The 23766-nt window shown below is 42.4% G+C and overlaps 1 protein-coding gene across 3 annotated transcripts in view; it reads right to left on the bottom strand.

Annotated features, from left to right (window-relative positions):
* The window catches only part of Acvr1 (activin A receptor type 1), a 142367-nt gene that overhangs the window by 39649 nt on the left and 78952 nt on the right, over nucleotides 1–23766 (bottom strand). For all 3 annotated transcript variants that reach the window (XM_045147985.1, XM_045147987.1, XM_045147986.1), the window contains exon 3: nucleotides 16626–16699. In XM_045147985.1, coding sequence (XP_045003920.1) covers nucleotides 16626–16692 — 67 coding nt within the window. In that variant the 5' untranslated portion in view covers nucleotides 16693–16699. The remainder of the gene's footprint in view (nucleotides 1–16625; nucleotides 16700–23766) is intronic.

Below are 23766 nucleotides of genomic sequence, written 5' to 3'. Positions count from 1 at the left end.
GGGTCAATGATGGGTAACAGAAAATTATTCATTCAAGGTACTGCATACAAGATCCATCAGGGACAATAAGTACAAACAAGTAACTCCATACTATGCAAAGTACATTCATTATTGATCCTATAAAAATGGAAGGTAAAAGGATGAGGGGGCCGGGCATGGTGGTACATGCCTTTAATCCCAGCACTTAGGAGACAGAGGTAGCAGGATCACTGTGAGTTCGAGGCCACCCTGAGAATACAGAGTGAATTCCAGGTCAACCTAGGCTAGAGCAAGACCCTACCTCGAAAAAACAAAAACAAAAACAAAAAAGGATGGGGGTGTACCTCATGGTAAGGGGCCCTGAGTTTTATTCAGAGCATTAAAATAATTAATTTTAATGGCTAAAATAAGCAATTTGAGTGTCTCTGCTAATACGTACTTAGTATAAACTATTTTTAAAGTTGCAGCTGGAATTAAACTCCAAGTCCAATCATGGGAAGGGATACTTTTCCCAGGGTCTCCAGTGTACAACATGACATACAGATAATCTGACAGATGTTTGAACTGGAACCTTAAGAATTTTGCCTCAAGCAAGAAGCCTCAAGTAATTATCCCATTTTGTCAAATTCAACTCACTAAGCCCACCTCTTCCGTATACACAGGCATGAAGCAACATTGACCTCAATCATCTCTTAATCCCACAGAATTATAAACTAAGCCAACGGGGTCCATCCTTTGTGAAATGCTCTTCTCCAACCTCCCATAACCTTATATTCTTGTAGTTATAAAGAGGTGAATGGGGCTGATGGCTTTTCAGTTGGTGATTCTTTCCAATCAAATGTCAAAACCCAGGATTTGCATATCCTACCCTTTACACTCAAGACAAAGCAAAAAGGTAATTAAAAAAAAAAAGCTACAAATGCTGTGTAATAATTAACTCAACCTTTGATATAGGAAAACTATGAGTCCAAGATGAGTACAAAACCTTCATGGACTTTTGTCTCTATTGCTCTTCATTCAACATTTCGTTTGTTTAATTGGTACATTCCCATAAAACTAATTAGCAGAGTGCTTCATGTATTTATCTTTTATATACACACAAATATAAAGGAAGAACCTAAGTCCTTAAGAATATAATTACCAGAACACGAACATGAGCATGAACGAATGTGTACAGGAGAGACAGAGACAAACAGAGGGAGAGAGAGAAACCAGTAATATGCCACTATGGCAATCTCATCTGACAGACGAGGTAAGTTTGAAGAGATACCAAAAGGATTGCTGAGTGAGCTACGATTACTAACTCAACAGAGGTTAAAAGCAAGGCGGAACATTCTCGGATTTTAATATCCACAATTCTCAGGAATACAAGCTTCAAAATGCCCATGACTCACTTTTTTCAGTTTTGTCAAATTTAGGATTCACCATAACATGCATGGACCTGTAATATTTTATTTGGGATGGCTGTGAGGATAAGTGGATCCTTTAAGGCCCACACATAAGAATGTGTGGACCTCTACCTTCTGGGGCTGTGATATAAATATAGTATACATCAAGCAGCTGATAACCCAGTCCTGTGAGGCTCCTTCACAGGACAAACAGGAAGCTCAGTATCTGATGTGAATGAAGTACTTTACACCTGCCTGAACAGAATAACCAGGAAGTGCCCCAGCAAAAGGCAGCCAGCCTGCTCCTTCTAATTGACATTCATTTAAATAATTCAGTAATTTAAATGTCAAGCCAGAGGTATTCCCTCTTCACAGCGCTCACCCACATTGTTTGTTCTAGAAGGCACCTCCTGGCATTACTCAGTGTTATGGCTGGCTCCCTCTGCCCTCTGTATCACCAGAACTGAGTCCCGGTGCTGGCTGGGAAAGGAGGCAAATTCTGACCACAAGAGGTGGCTGTTTCTTCACAAGGGGGAAGGGCACCAGGGTGGCAGAAGATTCAGGCTGTTCCACAAGCCAGACACAGGCTGGAAATCCTAGGAGTTCACCTTGGCCAAATCTTTAAAAATATTTTTTTTTGTTTGTTTTGGGCAAGGCTCAGCTCACCATCTGGACACACCTACTCAGAGATAATCCTAGACTGGCAGAGGACAAGGCAGAGCAAAGAGCATCATGGACTTTTAGAAACTGCTCAGAGTTGGGGATAATCTTGTAAATCCATAGTAAAAATATTCGTAGTGATGTTGAAGTAGGACTTCAGCAATAGACTTATCTGTCCCCACCTGCCTACACTTGCGCTCTGTAATGCTTTAAGGCATTTGAACAGATTATCATTCTAAATGGTGCATAAAAGCCCACATTTCCTACTAAGATCATTGATACAAGACAAATGAGAAAACTGCAAATAAACTAGTCTGTAGCCAGGATCTACGCTGGGGGTCAGCAGAAGGAACAGCCTAAGTATTTAACAGGCTCACCTCAAAGCAGCACAAAGAATAATGTAGTAATTAGACTGTAATTATAAAAGCCCAACAGCTTAGAACTTGTATGGCTAAAAAGGGAACTCCAAACATCCTTGGCCTCCTTCCAACAGTCCAAACAATTCACTCATTTGAAACGGCAGCTTATATTAGGTTTATAGATTATGGGAGTCCTTACACCATTTCCTAATCCGGGAGCCAAGTTTGGCACTCCTCCAGAATCTGCAAGCATTTGAGATCTCTGGCATTAAACAAAGGCTTAAGGAAGGATTTTGCAATGCCAGGTTTCATTGCCAGCAAGCCTGCTCCCTAAGACAGAAACACAAAGGTCCATCCGGAATGCCTACTGAAGGGTGCTTGATTCTCTGGCAAGAAAGCATGCTATATGCTCAGGGATAAAACACATCAGAGGCCAAAATGCCCTCTCATTCTAAGCACTTGTTTTGGGAAACCACATTTTTTTTTAAATCAGGAGACTGATAATAAAATCATGAAGCCAAGAAGCAAATACATTCCAAGAGTTATAAGAGAGAAAGGAAGCATCCAAATGAGATTGCATACCAACTTGAATAAACAGCAAGAGAAAGATTTTGAACTCATGGTGCCTCTGATCCAAATGTGTTCTCCCCAGCATGCTCTTGCTGGATGAATGGCATCTTCATTCACTCAGCTGCACAGCTTGATTCTCCTTGGCTTTATCACACGTAAAGACCAGAGCCTTAGCCCTCCAGCACTTCAGCCTCTCCTCTGAAGGCCTTCAGGTTCTCGAAAAGTCTTCTTCCTGCTTCAGGAGCCAACACGCTTCTGAGTGGACCTCACTTGCTCCTCGCCAGCACCATATGTACCTAGTGGATCTCACTTGCCTGTTTGTGGGTAGCTGGGCCAGTCTGTGTTCTCAGGGCTTTGAACTCCCAGCCTTTTGCTTAAACTGTAACAAGCAGCATGAGGGCGGGACCTGCATCTACGGTGCTCAAGATTAAGATTTCCAGCAATGAGTCTTGGTATGTGGTGGACAAAACCAAGATAGATCTTTGCTGTGGAATATAGAAGATTCTTCATAGAAACACCTGGAGGTGGAGAGAAAGGCCTCATGCTGGTTTTCAGTGCTGAGTGAATCCACAAAGTCGTCAAATGTTAGCATGGATCTTCAGAAAGGCTTAGTCACCGGCCGGCATGTCTATGCAAACCATTTCTTCCTAGAGGAGCCTGCTGCACAGTCACATCTGTTCACTACTCTGGCTCCCATGGGTGGAAAATGCATCTGTCTTGTGAGAACATAGGCTTCGTGAATTTGTTTGGATGTCAGAAGAGAAAAGTAAAATATAAGCACTCCTAAACTAAAGAACTCTTTAGCACACTAACAGAACATCTGGGCCGTGTGGGTGGTCCTCCGTGGGCTGGCAGCTTTGAGGACTCAAGGCTGCTGTGATGCCCCTGTGAGTGATCAAGGTCATCAGCACACAGAAGTGCTTCGAGGCCAGTCAACTTCAGTGATGCAGGCAGCACCTGGCTGCCTGGCGAAGAAAACTCTCCCTGGTCTTTGCTGCCATTTTTGTTTCCCTATCAGTGAAGTAACAGTGCGTTCAGAAGGAAATGGAGAAGAATGAATTACATCACCTCCCCACCTTGCTTTGCTGAAGGTGATGAGGATTCCTCAGTCCTCCTGCACTTAACTGCTGAAGGCCAGAAGAAGGAAAAAAAAAAAAAAAAAACCAGTACCATCTGTTTACTTTGTGTCTAGGATGACTCCTCTGTGAAATAATCCCTGTAAATTAAGCTTACTGCACCAGCCACACCTTCAGTTCCAAAGCCAGAAACTCAGTCTGTGCTCAAGTGACTAACAGATTCAAGGGCTCGGTGGGGTAATGACCCAACGCAATGCTGACCTGTCTTTTCCATGCTTTTGATGATTCTCTCGGGGTAGAAAAGACTTGTCTAACACACGTGCCCTATCTGTGAAGCTGGTCCTTACTGTGGTAGAAAATAGTAACTTCACTTTGTCCTCAAGCTTGTTGAAGCTGAGCTTCATGGAAACAAAGGGTACAGGCCTACAGGGTATTATGCACACTGGGATATTTGCATAGGCCAGAACATATTCTTGCTACTGGAAGGCCAATGCCCATGTCTGAAGAAAGCTCCAGTTTAGACCATGGAGGAAAAGGAAGAAGCTAGTCCCAGTGAACTATGAATGGCTCAGAGAGCAAGCACTCCATAGTTCATCTTAGAAGAGAGGATGTGCAGAGTCCATGAATTTTCCATATCAGGCTGAAGTTGTCCACAGTGGGGAAGAAGTTATTCCAGCTTATTCATTTACTTCTGACTGCTTCCTCCATTTCCTTAGAGCTGGCCACTGAGGTTTCCCGGGATCCAAACTGAAACCTTCAATATGGAGCTCTAGGGGTGCTGGTCCAGGGAAGAAGGACCGACAACAGGGAGAAAGCTCCAGGGTTGCAGGTCCAGGGATACAGGAATGACAGAGTGCTCTGGTGCCTTGCTCTTTGCCTCCTCTTCTCCTTTACGTCCTTTTTCGACTTTCTCTCTGAGTCAAGAGCCAGCCTTCTCCAGGAAAGGCAAATGGGCTCTCTATACCACCAAAAGTGTCCACCACACCCCTTCACCCTTTTGGCTTTCGGGAAGTTTTCAAACCACATAGGTAAACCTTCCCAACATTGGGCAGGGCCCCAACTTGCTTAATAACAGTCTTGGAATGTGGCCTCTGCAAACTGTGGCACCCAAAACTAATGGTAAAAATGTCCTGAATTAGTAAATTCCCCTTCCCTAACTCCCCACCCTGTCCCACCATAGAGAAGTAGAGCAAGGTAACTTCCAAACTACTTTCTTTCCACCCCAGAGGAAGACAGTGTGATTAAAAGTTAAGAAGGGAAACCCCGGAGCAGAGCCCAGGCATCTGATAGGCCATTTCTCTGTCTGACAATTTCCCTGTCCATTTCCTAAGGAATTATTGTCCCAAGCTCCATGGAAGGTTCATAAAAACAGGAATTTTGTGTTGTTGGTCCTATAAATGCACGCTTTGTGTGCCTGGGTATCAGCCTGCTCATCTAGCTTTGCCTCACTTATCTTCTTGCCCCATCAGGTGAATAAACATGGTCTAACAGAACCCATTAACTGCAAATTCAATACATTCAAGACAAATGGCTGACCAGTCATAGCATAAATGCATCATGGTCACAAGAAGGTCAGGACTGGGTCTTTCTAAGCTGCTGCTTTTTAGCCCAACTCCACAAAATTGCTCCAGGTGCCTACACTCACAGTGGAAATAGAAACAGGAAGCATTTCTTCACAGTGCTGGACACCAGGACTGCTTTTTAAGGTCTCCACCTCTACCTCTGAAGCACAACGAGCCATTCCCAGCTTCTACAATCATCTTGGTCCTGGTCCTTGGCAGAAGAAAGCCGGCTAAATCCGAGATGTATCACGAGGCTCCTGGCTGGGGAGCAAGAATATCTAAACACAACAGGCAAAAGTTTCCACAGACGCCCTTTGGCTCCTGGAGCTGCAGATCAGTGACGCCCTAAAGATAACCCAAGTGTCTGTGAAGGGTCATTTTTAAGTAGTAGCTTTAATGCCAGCAGTCATGGCAAAAGCATTTCCTTCCACAGCCTGCTTCCATCCACATTGGTGTGCCAAGCTTGTCCCACAACAGTAGACCCACAAAGAAATGGAAGGAGTCCTGAAGGAACAGAGAAAATCTGTGTGCATCCACCCATCCAACGGTGGGAGAAATAATGATGTTTCAGGGAGACATTATATACAGATGCCATCTATTGTATATCACTGGGGATTAAAGTGCAGGTATAAACTGAAACCTTGGGAGGCAGAGGTAGGAGGATCACTGTAAGTCTGAGGCCAGCCTGGAACTACATAATGAATTTCAGGTCAGCCTGCGCTTGAGTGAGACCCCACCTCAAAAAAAAAAAAAAAAAAAAAAAAGGAAAAGAAAAAGAAAACAAGCTACCACTTATCTCAACACTTCCCCCTTCTTCTCAAGCTCAAACTCAGAAACCATGCTTGCTTACATGCAGGGGACTTTACAAAAACTTTTCCTTCCAAGAGAAGACTCACACCTTAGGCTAGCAGACCATTGTTTAGCTTAGCAAGCAGAACAATATGGACACTTCAGACACGCACTGCGCCCACGCAGCAGCCGTGGCCCAGTCAGCCACACCAGTGCCAAATGGGCCTGTCAGAAACCTGCTGTCCTTCTTTTCTTCAAGTAAGGCCAAAGTCCACATTTCTTCCTAACAATCACTCAAATGTGCTCAGCACCTCACCTGTCTGTCTACCCAGTGAGTCCACACTGTCCCAGTGGCAGCCAGCACTGGTGTACCAGGGACAGGTGCTCGAGGGCTATTTTCAGATGCTTTCAGCTCAGTTGGAGCTGCACATGCTCAGGAGACGGGCAAGCCTTGGTCGTGTTTCAAACTCTGGGCAGCCAACAGACACACACCTTGCCCAGCTGCCAGGACAACCAGCTGCCTGGTGCTCCTCCCAAGACGGGAGCAAGGAAAACAGTGTAACCTGGCAGGCCAGCATGCCAGTGAGTGAGCAGTCCCCTCCCTTCCCTGCTCGGGTTATTCTGAGCTTGCTTACCGACACTCCATGGCAACCCAGGAACAAAGGGCCAGCTAAGAAGGCTTACATGCCTCGCAAAAGTTGCTAGAAAAGTCAGGAGGCTAGCCTTCTGCTTGCCTTAAAAAAAATCAGTGATAGAATTATTATTAAACAATTAAGGTTTGGGGGCTATTGCTTTATGAGCCTGTAATGAAGCTCTACTACATTTTTTGCTTGTCTCCACTTAACTGGGATACCTTTGAAAGAGCAGCGTGTGGAATGGCTTGCCCCCACACTGCCGGAAGACTAGTTTTTCTTATTACTTTCTCCCTCATCTTGCCACAGTCCTTAATCTACTCATATCGTAACATTCTTTCAAAAATGCACAAATTGCTTCTACTTGATCTGAGTGGCCTTCCACTGCCCTTGGAATATAAGACAAACTCCTCAGACACAAGCTGGACAGACAAGGGGTCTCAAATGTCCACCTTAAGAAATCCCTTCTCCTGACTTGGTGGTGCTTCTCTGGGATCTACCCTTCCCCTGCCTCAAATGCCCTTCTTTGCTGGTGTAATGTCTGTTGTCTTGCAAAATCCTGCCTCCCCAGGACTGCCACCCTCAAAACCCCCATGAGATGAAGGTCTTTCCTATAAGGGCAGTACTAGTACCATGTTGTAACCCCTGGTTTATCCAACTAGGTTGTGGACAACAAAACCACTTCCCTACATTTACACTGCTAGTACTGGAGGCTGGCATTCGTGGCAACTTCCCAACTGAAAGAATGCACAAGTCATCTTATAACTAATTCTTTTGCCAAACTCAAGATAAACTTTTTAGATATTTGTACTCATTTGCGTGTGCACGCGCGCGCGCGTGCACGTGTGTGTGTGTGTGTGTGTGTGTGTGTGTGTGTGTGTGTGTGTGTGTGTACAGGTTTGCCAGGGTTCCCTGACACTGTACACAAACACTAGACTCATGCACCAATGTTTGCCTCGTTGGGAAATCAAACTCACACCAACAGGCTTTGTAAGCAAGTGCCTTTAACCACTGTGCCATCTCCTTGATACCTCAAAATAAACTTCTTAAAAGAGTGAGAATGCTCTCTTATTTCCACAGACCAGATCAGCCCTTAAGTCTCTTACAATGCTACCATTTTTATATTCAGTAGCCATTATTGTAGCCAACATTATTTATTCATTTGTCAGATATTTATTAAGCACTAACAACATAACAGGAAGTCTCTTAGACACTCAGCTTCTCACAGTTAGGGATCACTCTGCAAACAATCTGTCACATACATTCCCCATGACTCCTTGCAACAAGGTAGGTGCGTGGACTGTCTCCTCCATCAGAACACATGATGAAAAGCACAGGCAGGTGAGGAGATGACACCAAACATTGTAAAGAAGATGGCTAATAATGGGGAATGACTGTGTCTCTTTCCTGAGGAAAGCTCAGTTCCTACAGCACCAAGACCCTTCATTAGGAAGATTCATTTTGATGTTGACAAGCAATACCATCAGATCATGAAAAATTATCCTAAGCTGGACAGGGGAGATGGCTCAGTCAGTAAAGTCCATGCCTATCCTCCCAAGTAAGAGCACCTGAGTTCATAAAATGTTCCAGGTGCACCCTGTAATGCTGAGAAGGGAAGCAGACAGGAGGATTCCGGGAGTTAGCTCACAGACCAGCTCGTCCCGCCTATTGGTGGTCAGCTCTACCTAAGGAACGACACTCAAGGATGTCCTCTAGTCGCCATGCACACACATGCCACCCCCACCCTCACACACAACAACAACAAAGGAGCTCACCTTCTGCAATGTTGAAAATGTGCAGTACATTAACCAGGACAAGAAATGAAAGAGGAAGAGAAGTCATGTTTGTGGAAGTATATGACAGTCTACAACATTTTATATATGACATGAGTCAAATTGTAGGCTGGACTGTGACTTCTTTTTTTTGTTTTGGCTTCTTTTTTTCCCCCCTATTCTTCCTAACTTTTCTTAGTGAATCTCTTGGTGTTTTTTATTGGCTCATTTTCAATCTGTCTTGGGTATCAGAATTCAAAAGACAAAACAAATGTAGGAGAGGAAAACAAGGAAGGCTATTGCCACACCACTCCCCCACCAAAACCATCAGCTAAATAAAAACTACAGGAAGGATTGTTTTTGAGGTACAGTCTCACTCTAGCCCAAGTTGACCTGGAATGTAGTCTTGGGCTGGCCTCAAACTTACAGTGATCCTCCTACCTCTGCCTCCTAGGAGTAAGAGGTGTGCTCCATCACACCCAGCTAGCATTGTTTGTTTGTTTGTTTGTTTTTTAAGGTAAATTTCACCACCATTTCCCTTGGATAAATTGTTCATCCTTTCTGTTTTTCCTTCTTTTCTTCCAGTACATCCTAACTATACATATCCTGGAAAGTCTATGTTCTGTTCTAATCCATAACACCATTAGCTAGCTCTAGAAACACCCTGTTCCCTGCGCTTTGCCCCAGCTGATTAGGATCAGGTCCCAGCTGCCCCAGTGTCATGCCCAGGCTGAGAAGGTACAAATGTAAGCTTCCTTCTTCCTGTCAAGTCACCAGGCTGGCTTCAGTGAGACACAAACCAGGAGACCAAGGGTCAGGAATCTCAGCTTCCAGTGGAGGGGAGCAGGAACTTCTGAGCAAGAAACGTGGGAGCCGACTGGCAATTCTTTATTAAACTCTGAGTTTTGACCCTTCAGTGGAGAGTGAAATCAAATTTGTCTTTGTAAGTGACCATATATATACATATGGATTGAAATAACAAAAGAAAAGAGGAATAGTAACTTCTGCTCTGTGCCTCTATCCTTTCAGATGTACAGGTCCTTACATATGCCCTGAGTCCTACACCAAAATGTTTCTTGCCATGAGTCACAGTCAGAATTGGGAAAACCACCACCCGGCCCTGTGTCAGACACAGTCTTGAAATGACATGAGTTCTGGGTAATTACCCCAATTATGAATAATCATTATCTATGGAAGCTTGCCTGAGGTCATTCCAGGATGTGAGAGGAGGTTCTGAGGACAGTTAGCAGTGTTTGGAGAGCTGCAAATTAATTTCTAAATGGGGTTTATTTTCCACTGTAGGCATTTTTCCCCCCAAAAAGTGAAAGTTGCTTACAAAACCATCTGACAAGCCTTCTGTGTAACTGTTTTCTCTGTACAGAAAACAGTGGCATCTCTCTTCTCACTCTTGAGCTCATCTTTATGAAAGGGAACACTTAGACACTATTGTCCCGCATGCTACAGTTGACCACGTGTGTAGTCATTTGAATGTACGCCCCCTATAGACTCAGGTACTTTACTAAGGCTTGTCTCCTGCAGCCTGGATGGAAGAGGGGACACTGGGGGGGCGGGTCCTGGAGCCCAGCCCTAGGTTATGTTAGAGGATAATCTAAATTCGTGTCAAAAGATATGCAGAGAGGTCTGAGCTCTGCTGAGGCCCCTGCTTATTGCTTGCGTTTTTGTGCCTTTGTTTACTGGGTAGTGATGGTTTTTTTTCTGCTTGGATGTATGGAAGAAGGTTCTTCTGCCACAAGGAGGCGTCCCCCCTGCATCTGTGAGCTTGAAATAAATCTTTCTCCGTTACAACTGTGCCTGGTTTGGATGTTCATCCCAGCAACATGGAACTGACTACAACATGCAAATCATTGCAGGCACTTGTGTCTTGGACTTGTCTGCCCATCCGTCCAATACTCAAATGGTTTTTAAGTGCCACCCAATCCCTCTTAAATTCTCCACTTTAAGAAGTAAATGGATGTAGCTCTGGTTCACCCACAACAGAAACAAGCACTTCCCAGGGAGAAAGAATGAAAGGAACCTTTGTTATAGCTCACCTTGCAGTAGCTCGTAAGAAAACCTGAAACAGAAACAACACTGGGAAGAGTGCACGGCTGTATTTTAGGCCCTCTTAGCGGCAGATAGCCCACTACATCTCAGTTCTCTCCCTAAGAGAGGTCTCTAATTTGATGATAGAGTAAAGAGAAAGATTTTAGTCTTGACAAAAGGGATAACTGAGAGTAATGAGAAATGAGAACAACAAATTTAATACTGAGACATTTCTTTTACATTCATTCACCCCATCAAGAACTTCCTGAAGCCTCAATAATGAGAAATTCAAAGAAAGGCTTATTCTATTCTTCCCCCCACTGGCAAAGAGGGGGGCACCTTTGTGGGCCCTTAACAAAAAGTCTATTGAGTTTACCCCCTTCTCTCCTTCACTGGGTAATTGGGCTGCAACGTCTGAGTGGTGAAGGCTTTGGAAACACTCAAATCCAGTCAACACCGAAAATCATGTAGGACCTACCAATCTTCCCTGAGACGGCCCCAAATCTCTTGCAACAAAACTGCATAACTCCAACCTTTGTTGCTATTATAAACTCTAACTGTGGTTTGTCGATTTAATAAAATGTAGGCTGTCTTTGCTTTGAAATATTTCCAAAGAAGCTACACTCCATTTTAATGTCTGTGGCCTGATCTCCACCTGCACATGCACGTAGGGACGGAAGGAAAGCCAAATGTGGTGGCTCTGTCTTCTCCTTGCTGGCATCATGGCAGTGTTAGAGCATGATTAGTCTTATTAGAGGGAAGGAAAGGGAAGAGTATACAGGTAATTAGGACTCAAGTGCTCTTCTCTGTGCGAACAAACAAAACTCTTCCTGCAGCTACGGTTGTGCAGATAATGAACATGAGAGATGATTACTGGCAGAAGAGACAAGGGATGTGAAAAACACAACCCCAGGTGAGGGGGCCTCATCCCTTGTACTGCACACTCTCTTCTCGCCCTCGCCAACGAAACTGGATTGAGCTGGATCCTCACATACACCAAACAGGTAGTGAATATAGATGGGCATCACTAGCTTGGCATAAAAAAAAATTAATGCAAAATTTTGAAGAGGATTAATAATGACTGCTGTCCATGAGCATCATTCCTCATAACATGTCCTGTATGGCATGGAACTCTGCACTCTAACCAATCCACAGTATATCCAAAATACCTCCTGTCTTGTTAAGACAATTGAAAAGATTATGGGAAAGAAAAAACAATTAACATGGGAACAAGTGTAAAGCAGCCCAACAACTGGTATATATTACATACTCAATAAATGTTACCAAGAACTGGCAAAAGGGTACCTATTATTTCATGAATTTGGGAGGGAAAACAGTCATTTTATTTTGTTTTGTTTTGTTTTGTTTGCCCTAATTTTTTACGGTGTCACAGATTTGGGGAAATAGTCGTTAGTGCACTCAAACTCTACTAAAATCATTGTTTTGGACATACTACTTGAAGTGTTATCATTTTTAATCAATGTAAGAAACATTTGGTCACCAGCACCACAGGAGTGGGTAAGGGAAGACTGGAGGGAAGGAGGGACAGAAGAAACATTTAAGAAACAAAGCAATAAAGGGGGTGCTGGCAGATAGAAATTATACCCATGTCCCAGTGCTATGTGATATTACAATATACAATCAAGAGTAAGATATCTATGTCCTCACACACTATCACTGCAGTGTGACAAAAACATTCAACTATTCAAAGTTCTTCCTCCTAGCTTTCTTTGAAACATACATTATCAATTATCCCCCTACCAAACTTTATTTCTCCCATCTTACTATAACTTCCACTGACCAGTCTTTCTTGTCCTTCTTTGTATGTTTATTTAAAGCACTTCTGGCTTCAAGCAATCTTCTCATCTCAGTATCCCAAGTAGCTAGGATGATAGGTGCATGTCAACATGTCTGGCCTTTGTTGTTTTTTAAAATGTTCTTAAATACAACAAAATATATCCGAACAAGATTTATATTTCTTTCATATATGTCCCACAAATGTCATCTGGCATCCCCAATGCACATTTAATAAAGTGCTTTTGCTGTTCTGTAAACATTAAATATGAATCTATTTTCTTTTCAGCTTGAAGTCCATGAAGCTCCGTACCAGGCAAAAATTCTACAATCTTTCCTATAGTTATCTCTTTACTTACATATGTGGTACTTTAAAATTGCTAAATTGTTATACATATAACAATAACATAAATTGTTATATATATTAAGGTATATACAATGATGAGTTTTTTTATGTTTTCATCCCCAGTAAATATGTAAAACCAAGACTGAGAGCCAGAGAGATTATTCAGGGGTTAAACACACTTGTCTGCAAAGCTTGCTGGCAAGGGTTCAATTCCCCAGTATCCACTTAAAGCCAGATGCACAAAGTGGTGCATATGTCTAGAGTTTGTGTCATTAAGAGTCCCTGGCATGCCCATATTCTCTTTATCGCTCTTTCTTTCCATCTTTCTTTCTTTCTTTCTCTCTCTCTCTCTCTCTCTCTCTCTCTCTCTCTCTCTCTGTCAAATAAAAATATTTTAAAAAAACAAAAGGTTGTCTTTTCTAGGATATTTTCATAACATGGAACAAAGTTTATCTCAAGAAAGGAAATGGTGGCACACACCTTTAATCCCAGCACTCGGGAGGCAGATCACCATGAGTTTGAGGCTACCCTGAGACTACATAGTGAATTCCAGGTCAGCCTGGGCTACAGTGAGACCCTACATAGAAAAATGAAAAAAAGAAAGAGAGAGAGACAGAGAGAGAGAGAGAAATAAGGTCAGCAACAACTAACCCAGCTGTTTTTTGTTTTTTTTTTTTTAATGACAGGACACTATAGCTCAGGACGCTGAGTATGGGAGAGCGTAGTGCAGTCTAGCTTGGGTCACTCACTAGCTGTTCTGTGGGAAGGGAAAAATAAGCATTTCAGCCCAAAGATGATGTGTTCATTCCCACATTCAAACACTCATGTCTCCATCTGTACACAGCATAATGGTAGAGGTCTACTGAATAGTAAAATTGTAGTGACAAGTCATTCCTCTATCAGCAAAAAATAACTGGTTTCATTACTTATTCCACAATGGTATTAAGAGTTCACTGGCCTGTCTAGGGAAATAAATGAGAAGGGAGAAGAGAATGGGGAGGAGGTGAATATGGTCAAAGTACTTGATACACTTTTTGTATGAAAATGTCTTTATGAAACCTATCACTGTACAATTAATATATGCCAATCAATCAATGCAATGAAATAGAAATGATTATGTTAGGGAAATAGAAACAAATGTGTCAAAGCCCAAGAACTTTGGGAGTGGGGGAAAAAAAAACAACAAAAACAAGTTACAGAAACACCCAAATGACGTGATATAATTTATATAAATTTCACTTTTTAACTTTATTTTATTTATTTATTTGAGAGAGGCAGAGAGAGGGAGACAGAGAATGGGTGTGCCAAGGGCTCTAGTCACTGCAAACGAACCCCAGACACATGCATCCCCTTGTGCATCTGACTTATGTTGATCCTGGGGAATTGAACCAAGGTCCTTTAGCTTTGCAGACAAACACCTTAACCGCTAAGCCATCTCTCCAGCCCAAATTTCATTTTTTTTTTTTTTTAACAAAATAGGTCATAGGACTCTGGATAGCTTAAGTGTTGGAAGCAGGGAAAAATAACCAAGGACAAGGTTGTTAATGGTGATGCATAAATGTCATTTTCCTCCTCTTTTTCCTTTCTTTAACCTTCCTTCTCTTATCACACACTGGACAACTCTACTTCTCTTCTGCTCTCCTCCTCTTGTATGCTATTTCCATCCCACATCTGTCCATGACACCAGTGGAAGCCAAAAAGCACTACGTAATATCATATGGAATTGATAAGATACCGAGGGAATATGAAGACAATTCAGCCCTCTAGATTCTTAAAAGACTTGTAGTAGTAAGCAATTTAAGTGATCTACAAGAAGAGAGGAAATCCTAGAAACATGCTTGATACAAACTTCCTCGGAAACTGCCAAGTAATCCCTGATGGGTAAGAGTGCTGTCAGCTGAAAGTCACTGCTGACTCAACGAATCCTTTCAGCTTTAATAATGAGCCCACTTTCTCTTATTACTTCCTCCAATATTGACGAGCCCAGTTCTTCGTGACACAGCCACCCTGGTATTGCAGTATCAGAGCAGTCTGACACCCCAGCACTGTAACAAAGTAAGAGCCACCATATATAATTCTAAAGTTTCTCACAGTGAGAACAAAAAGTGAAACTTACGTCTTTTTTATTATTATTATCTTCAAAGCCCTATTTGTATCTTACACTTACAGTCCACTTCTAACTATTACCTGCACTGCAGGCTCCCAACAAGAACAGGGAAGATCTATGTGTCAATGAACATGGAAAGTAAGAACAGATCAAATAGAATAAGGCAAAAAAAAAAAAAATGAGATTTCTATTGTATTAAATACCAGCTTTTGCACAGAATTGGCTATGCTAACTTATTAAATTATATCTCCTTGAAAGCTCACTGATTATACTAAATAGGCCACTAAACCCCAAACAACGTATAACAGGGTCATATACATTATGTCCCGTCTGATTACAATGGCTGAGAGTCACATTCTCAACAGTGGTCTTCCTGGAGGACCCTGTGTAAACAGAACGGGCACGTCTCAAGGCAAATAAAGACAGAATCTATGCCTTCTAGTGACATGCCAACCTGCTAAAGGCAGGATATACAATGGATAGAATTATGTATAACTTGTTTGCTTTCTCTCTTGGTTATCTATTTTGTGGCTTTCAAACACAGCAATTGCACTCATAGGCAGCTTTCTAGAAATAGAGTAGGGAGCAGGTAAGCCCGCCAGGAACCAGAAGACCTGCTGCTAAACCCCACTTTTACAGCCCCCACCTCTTCACAACAGCCCCAGCCCATGCCTTTATCTCATGGTAGCTCACTTCAGATCAAACTATCAAAGAGGCAATGACATTCTACCAAAATTTGATCATTGATCTGGAAAATTCTGACTGGCAATGACTGAAGTTAAGAGCCCTTGCAACTCAGCCGCCAATACAACACAACATAAAAGTACCAATCTGTTTTTGAAGACGTATATGACTGTGATGTAAAGAGATACAAGCATGTAGTATAACCCTGTTTCCTTGAGGAATAGGTTCTGACATATTCTGAAACTACAGATGACATCAAACATTAAGCAGAGTTTATTTTTTCCTATACCCCTTGCTAACAGTGATCAATAAGAATTAGCAATACTAAAATAACATAAAAATAAAAAAATTAAGTAGTACTAAAACAGAAGTACTGTAATAAATACAATTTCATAATAAAATTATTAACCAGTTTATTACTGCAATTTCCATTTTGTATTTTTGGACCACGACTGAACATGGGCAACTAGAACTAAGGGAAGGGAGACTGTAGGCCAGTAGGCAGGGACCCCACTGGACTTCATTTTGTCTTCTAAAGTACTCACATATGACTCTTGACAGAATACAGTACCTTTGTTTATACATATTAACTACTTCATCGTTAATTATAGAATTGTCTCTTTAATAACTCCTTTACTTGTGACAGGATATAATGTGGAATTTTTTAAAGATATATATTCATACATAAATTAAGATATAGTATGTATCTGAATTGAATTTCAAAACAGACAGCAGACACTATCCCAAGTATTTATTATGAAGAGTGTATGCTAAGACTGAAAGGATTAAGAATCAAAAGGCTTCCAGTAAGCCAAACAATACACACTCCACTTATCCTAACACAAACAGCTATGAGTCACGTACCTTCCATACTTGGGGAAGGGAAAGCCATCATCATCAGCACGGAGAGAATCATCACTCCATCTACCATGGTATGACTGTGGAGACGAAAGAAAAAATGTAAGTGAAACAAAAATCAAGTGCATGCTGACAGTAAATCATGCATATTATACCTTCACACTGCCACTGACAGCCCTTAATAAAAATCTCTCTAACATATATTGCCTTATATTCCATTGTACTTGTCTATGTCCTTTTCATGGCTCTAAGTCAATCTTCTAGGAGGTAGATTTCCCTTAGACCAGCGGCCTCTCTGAGGCTACTTTTAGCACTTCTTATAAAGAACTTAGTAAGAAAACACAGGGAATAGAGGCATAAGGGTTGAACATAAGCATTTCCCAAGATTCTAGGTTTAAATTTTATCTTACCCAACTGAACACAATGTTGGACATACTAGAAGCCCTGAGAGGAATGAGTCCATCATTCTAATGTGATCTTAAAGATGCAAAACTGAGTAATTAAGGCCAAATTAATATGCCTGAGTCTTACTTCTCCTTTATGAGTTTAGTAGTACAGAACCTATATCATCACATAACTCAAAAAGACAAACATGAGTTGGGTGTGGTGGCACATGCCTTTAATACCAGCACTTGGGAGGCAGAGGTAGGAAGATCGCCGTGAATTCGAGGCCACTCTCAGACCTCAGAATGAATTCCAGGTTGGCCTGGGCTAGAGAGAGACCCTACCTTGAAAAAAGAAAAAAAAAATTTTAAAGGAGAAACAAAATCCCTCACCCCTCATGTGTTGCAAAGCAATGCATTTCTACATTAATCTTGAAATTAATAAGGTTAAAAATTAAGACAGGGATACTCTTAAAATAAGAAATCATATAAATGTGCAGTACATGAAAACGCTGCTGAGAAGAAGAGAAGACAGCTGACAGAGAGGTCAAGCTGATGTTGATCTAGAACTCCATTAACAGAAGCTCGATGTCCGGAGTTAAGGTCTTTTCTATTTGCATAATGCCCAAGTGTCAGGAGGATAGTGGGAGTCTGGTAAGGTGTACCTTCCTGGAGCGCAAAGTTGAAAACACTGGTTCACTATGAACGGACCAGCATGCTGCCTTTTACTCTCACAGCTTGGGCACAGAGGGCAAAAGCCTGTAACATGTTTACATTGGACAGCTTCTAGCTCCTGTCACTTAGAGGAGTGGGATTCCAACACATCATCTCTCACTTTGGTTTGTTTTTGTCTTTCTCATCATCATATTTAATCTACCCCTTTTCTAATAAAAAGGAGGTGGGCCTGTACTTTCCTTTTAGACTTTTAAAGAACATGAAACTTATTGAGGCTCTCTTACACTGCCTGCCTCTTACTTCTACGTTCACCTCAGTCTTTTCTAAAGTAGGTTTCTTCTGTGACTTACAAATCATCCACTTTGGCGCCTCACAAGCAAAGGCTGACTCCACCCCCACCATCTCAAGCCTTTAAACAGGAGATGAAGCCCAGCCCTCTGCTTTGCACGGGCCCAAGTCTCCTCCTCTACCCCTCTCTCTTCCCCTTCTCCGGCCCCACTTGAGCTTGTTCAAAATGCAAATACTTGGTGCCTTGGGCAGCAATTAGAATCAGAGGAGGATATGGCAGTGAAGGTGACCATGATAGCTTTTATTTTTAAACATTTTTTGTTTTCTCATTTATTTATTTATGAGAGAGAGACAGAAAGGCAGAGAGAGAGAGAGAGAGAACTTCCAGACACATGTGTCACACTGTGCATCTGGCTTACATGGGTACTCAGGAATAGAATCTGGGTCCTTAGGCTTTTCAGGCAAGCACTTAACTGCTAAGCCATCTCTCCAGCCCTCACTTCCTCTTTTTAAGAAGCCATCATGGGGCTGGAGAGATGGCTTAGCGGTTAAGGCACTTGCCTGAAAAGCCTAAGGATCCCAGTTCGAGGCTTGATTCTCCAGGACCCACATTAGCCAGTTGCACAAGGGGGCACATGGGTCTGGAGCTCGTTTGCAGTGGCTGGAGGCCCTGGCGCACCCCTTCTTTCTCCCTCTCCCTCTATCTCTGTCGCCCTCAAATAAATAAATAATAAAAGAGGAAGTGACAGCTAAGTAAGCACCCTTGCTGACCTTACTGGCATGTGCCCTGCTAGGTTACAATGCAACATGGAGGCCTCTGTCGTATGCTGAGCAGGTACTTGAGCCATGCTCCGGGACTCTACATCAATTTAGTTTTTTTTTTGGTGGGGGGTGGGTAGGATTTCACTTTGTAGCCCAAGCTGGTGGAGTACTTACTGTATAGACGAGGCTGGCCTCAAATGTATAATGACCCTCCGCTTCTGCCTCTCAAGGGCTGTGGTTACAGGCATGTACTACCATGCCCAGCCTAAAAAGAAATTCCTTAACCAAATATGTGGTACAAGGCTATAATCCTAGCTATTTGAGAGGTGAGGGTATTTGAGAGGACTTCACATTCAGAGTCAGCCTGGGCCAGACCAAAACAAACAAACAAAAGGGTAAATGGTATCTTTTCTTTCTAAATTATCTGTCTATGGTATTGTACTACAGCAACAGAAACCAGATTAACACTAACACTTGGGAAAACCCCCTCCACCTGAAATGACCTCAGCACCCCCGCCCCCCGCTTGGGTCTTCCGCTGGCTGGAACCGTGTTGATGGCAGTACCCAGCAACAGCCACGTAACTCCCAAATGGTGCAGGCTTCTAAAGCTCGCGCAACACAACTCTCTGAGCTATGGAATAAAACGCCAAGATCTCTTTTTCATAAAGGTGTTTAATAAAGTAGTAAATAACTGACAGCTTTATCTGGCATCTATCTCAGCTGCCTCTGACAGTCAAGGCAGCGTAAGAGGTATCTTTCAAAAAGAGTGGGAGTTGTATAATGAAAGGGTAGGCATGGTTTGCTTATAAAGCCCATTGAGGTCTACTTAAGTGGAATTATAGGTTATGCTGGCTCTTTATCATGAAATGAACCCTCCCCAAATGGCAAGTCCTCTGAAATCAGTAAAGAAACTAGAGATTAATTATGCTGGTTATACAGGCACCAGGAAAGAGTAAGAAAACAGAGACTCTGACATCATCCATCCCAGGTGGTTCTTCCAGAGAACAGGAAAAATTCAGGTCAGTTTGACCTAAAGAAGTCCCCTCGAGCTCAACATTGTAAAATATCTGAAAAATGGCTTTGTAGCCACTGTCATATTTAGTAAACACATTTAGTGCCTTGAGATTTTCATTAGTAATATGATGCCATTACCATTAGCAACATGTTAAATATTTCATCTTGAGTTATTTAAAATCTGTCTGCTATAATGTGGATGTTTCCCAAAAGCCCATGTGCTTTGAAGGCCTGGAGTGGCACTAATGTGAGGGGTGCACTCTTTAAGAGGTAAAGCATAGGGTGTCCTAGGTCACTGAGAAAGTACCCTCAAAGTGGATCAGGTGACTCTGACTCCTCCTCCTTCCTCCTTGGCCTGCTGGCCATGAAGTGAATGATTTTCTTGACCACAGCCTCCATGCCACTGCCATTCAGCACCCCCATTAGAGGTTCAAAAACAACAGATCCATCCAAACTAAATCCTTTCATTTTACCCTTCACTATTACAGGTAATGTTGCAATGACAGAAAGCTGGGTGGGGAATATGTTCTATAATATCTACTTGGTAGTTGTATCAACATATATATATTAACAGGTGTGTTAAAAATATTAACCTCAGCCAGGCGTGGTGGTGCATGCCTTTAATCCCAGTGCTCGGGCTGGGCCTGTGAGATTGGATATGATGGCACACACCTTTAATCCCTGCATTTAGGAGGCAGAGGCTGGTGGATCGCTGTAAATTCGAGGCCAGCCTGGGACTACATAGTGAATTCCAGGTCAGCCTTGGCTACAGCGAAACCCTACCTCAAAAACAAACAACAACAACAAAAGCCTCTAAAACTAAACAATATTTTTTTGGTTTCTTGAGATAAGGTCTTACATAGTCCAGGCTGGCTTCAAACCCCAGATCCTCTTGGCACAGACTCCTGACTACTGGAAAGTCAGAGGTGTACCACCATATCCAACTTAAACTATTTATCACAATCTTTTCCTTAAATTCGAACTTCTTCAATCATTTATTCCTTCAAGCACTCTTTAAATATTTTATTTATTTATTTTAAAAAAGAGAATGAATCAATCAATGGGTGTGCCAGGACCTCATGCCACTGCAATGGAACTCCAGACATATGTGCCTCTTTGTACAGCTGGCTTTACATGGGGACTGGAAATGTGAACCTGGCCCTGCAGGCTTTGCAATGAAGCAATCACCCCAGCCCCCTAAACATACTTTTGATAGTCGACTATATAGTGTAATTAGAAACTTTACATGATAGAGATATATATTAATGTGGCCCTTGCTATTATAGAGCCTATAATGTAGGTCTATGGTGGTAATCATATAACCATCCAAAAGACTCTTAATCAAAATGTAAAGTGGAGAGTGACTGAGAAAGACACGGGACATCTGACTTCTGGCTGTTACACAAACATGCACAATACACACATGCATGCACAACACATACACATACACAAACACAGAAAGAAAACAAGACTAGCATGGTGGCACACACAGTTTCAGTCCCAGCACTCCCAGTATTTAAGAGGCTGAAACAGAAGAATTGAAAATGCAAAGCCAGCCTGAGCTACACGGCAAAAGTAATCTCAAAAAAGGGGGTGGGGGAGATAAAGAAAATCAGGCCAGGCATGGTGGCACACACTTCTAATCCCAGCACTTGGAAGGTCAAGGTAGGAGGATCACAGTGAGTTTGAGTTCTGCCTGAGGGAGGGAGGGAGGGAGGGAGGGAGGGAGGGAGGGAGGGAGGGAGGGAGGGAGGAAGGAGAGAAACTTACTTAAAAAAAACATATAGAGGAAATGTATCATTGTTTAGCATTTGCCAAATCTCTGTGCTGGTCTTAGAAGAAAGCTTGATTTTCATCTACAATTCTACATCCAACCCATTACAACATGGTGTAGTAGTCAAAGTCCACATAGAGCCCAGCCTTGGACACATCATTGGAAAAGAAGGATCTTGCAATACTACTAAGAACATCTTGAGGGGAGGGTCAAAGATTCTTGGGCCACATTTTGAAAGCTACTCCTCTCTCCATGTATGCTCAATTGTACTCTACCACATATGATGACAACAGGTACTTTGGAATGAATGAGCGCTTGCCCAATACCTGATAATGATGCTACAGAGTTTCAGAAATCACAGTAGCCATGCCAATATTAAGGAAATCTAACAGTCAAGGAAGAATGCATTGGATATTTTTTAATGTAGGAGTAACATTTTATATAGACAACTAAAGATTTTAAACGAGGTAAAAAGTTATGCTCACAACTGTTCATCTCATTCAAAAATCATAGGGTAGGGGATTGCAAAATATTATCTGCAGGGTTCAGAGTATTAATTTTTACCTATAATGTATCTATCCAACTCCACTTCTATTCTTGGCAAAGCCCTTCCATCCCTGGTAACTAACCTTGGTACTTCAGACATAGTGAGGTAGCTATTCAAAGAACAGTTAAGGACCTCCCATCTAAGTGAGGGGCCCTCTAAGTCAGTGTCATCTCTTACAATGTCCCAGAACTACCCTCTGTGAGATAGAGCATTCCCATGACACTCTACTTAAAAACAGAGAATCACCAGGGCTGAGAGAACCACTTTCCAAATCCCATGGTACTTTTCAAGCTCCATTTATAGATCAGAGGGATAGCTAAGGAGCCAGTGCTTAGCTCGCTTTCTAACACATGTTGGCTTCAGACCAAGTTCAACACTTCTTTTGCTCATCACAATTTGACAGATGGATAAAATCACAGATATTCTTTATCACCTAAACAAAAATTATTTTGATGTTGGCTGCATGTGGTGGTTTGATTCAGGTGTCCCCATCAACTTAGGTGTTCTGCATGCTGGGTTCCCAGGTGATAAAGATTGGGGAACTGATGCTTCCTGAAAGCAATGTGTTGTTGGGGGCGGGCTTATGGGTGTTATAGCCAATGTCTCCTTGCTGGTATTTGGCACACTCTACTGTTGCTATTGTCCACCTTATGTTGACCAGGGGGTGATGTCCAACCTTTGCTCATGCCATCATTTCACCTCCCATCAGGGAGCTTCCCCTTGAGTCGATAAGCCAAAATAAACCCTTTTTTCCTACAAGCTGCTCTTGTGATTTCTGCAACAATGCAAACCTGACTGCAACACCACAGAAACAGTCAGAGTATAATGTGCTTCTTTATTCAACTGTGCAGCCCATACTAGATGCTCTAGATGAAAAACTACTGACAGGTAATAAAGGACAGTACTAAAATATAGACTTCTGAGCAGCACATGTATTGTCCATAAGAGGATAGTTATCAAAAAATAACAAAATGTTCCCTTGTCCAATTGGTGGCCTAAACACATCTGATGGGTCCATTCATTCAATATGTAATTTACTGAGTACACCTAAGTATTCAATATGGATTTTATTACATGATTTGACTTTTAAAAATCTCTCTTAAGAATCCTGAAAGAGGGGCTGGAGAGATGGCGTAGCGGTTAAGCGCTTGCCTGTGAAGCCTAAGGACCCCGGTTCAAGGCTCGGTTCCCCAGGTCCCACGTTAGCCAGATGCACAAGGGGGCGCACGCGTCTGGAGTTCGTTTGCAGAGGCTGGAAGCCCTGGCGCGCCCATTCTCTCTCTCTCCCTCTATCTGTCTTTCTCTCTGTGTCTGTCGCTCTCAAATAATAAATAAATAAAAAATGGACAAAAAAATATTTACAAAAAAAAAAAGAATCCTGAAAGATAGCTAAACAAGCATCCATTCCAGTTTTAAGTGACTTATATACCACCCAAGAGAAGACATTCCTAACCCACACCTGTTCACGACTCTTAACTGCTAGTCCATGATGGCTTTTTGTTGTTCTGTCAAGGTACAATCTCACTCTGGCCCAGGCTGACCTAAAATTCACAATGTAGTCTCAGGATGGCCTCAGACTCATGGTGATCCTCCTACCTCTGCCTCCCTGAGTGCCCGGCCTTCATGATGGCTTTTGTTTTTCCATTATGTTTTCATGCTGTCTGTGCTATGCCTTCTACCTTGGAGGTGGAGGTGGGAAGAACC

This window comes from Jaculus jaculus, chromosome 4, assembly GCF_020740685.1.
Source record: "Jaculus jaculus isolate mJacJac1 chromosome 4, mJacJac1.mat.Y.cur, whole genome shotgun sequence".
NCBI lineage: Eukaryota > Metazoa > Chordata > Mammalia > Rodentia > Dipodidae > Jaculus > Jaculus jaculus.
This window is presented reverse-complemented; position numbering and strand designations above follow the sequence as displayed.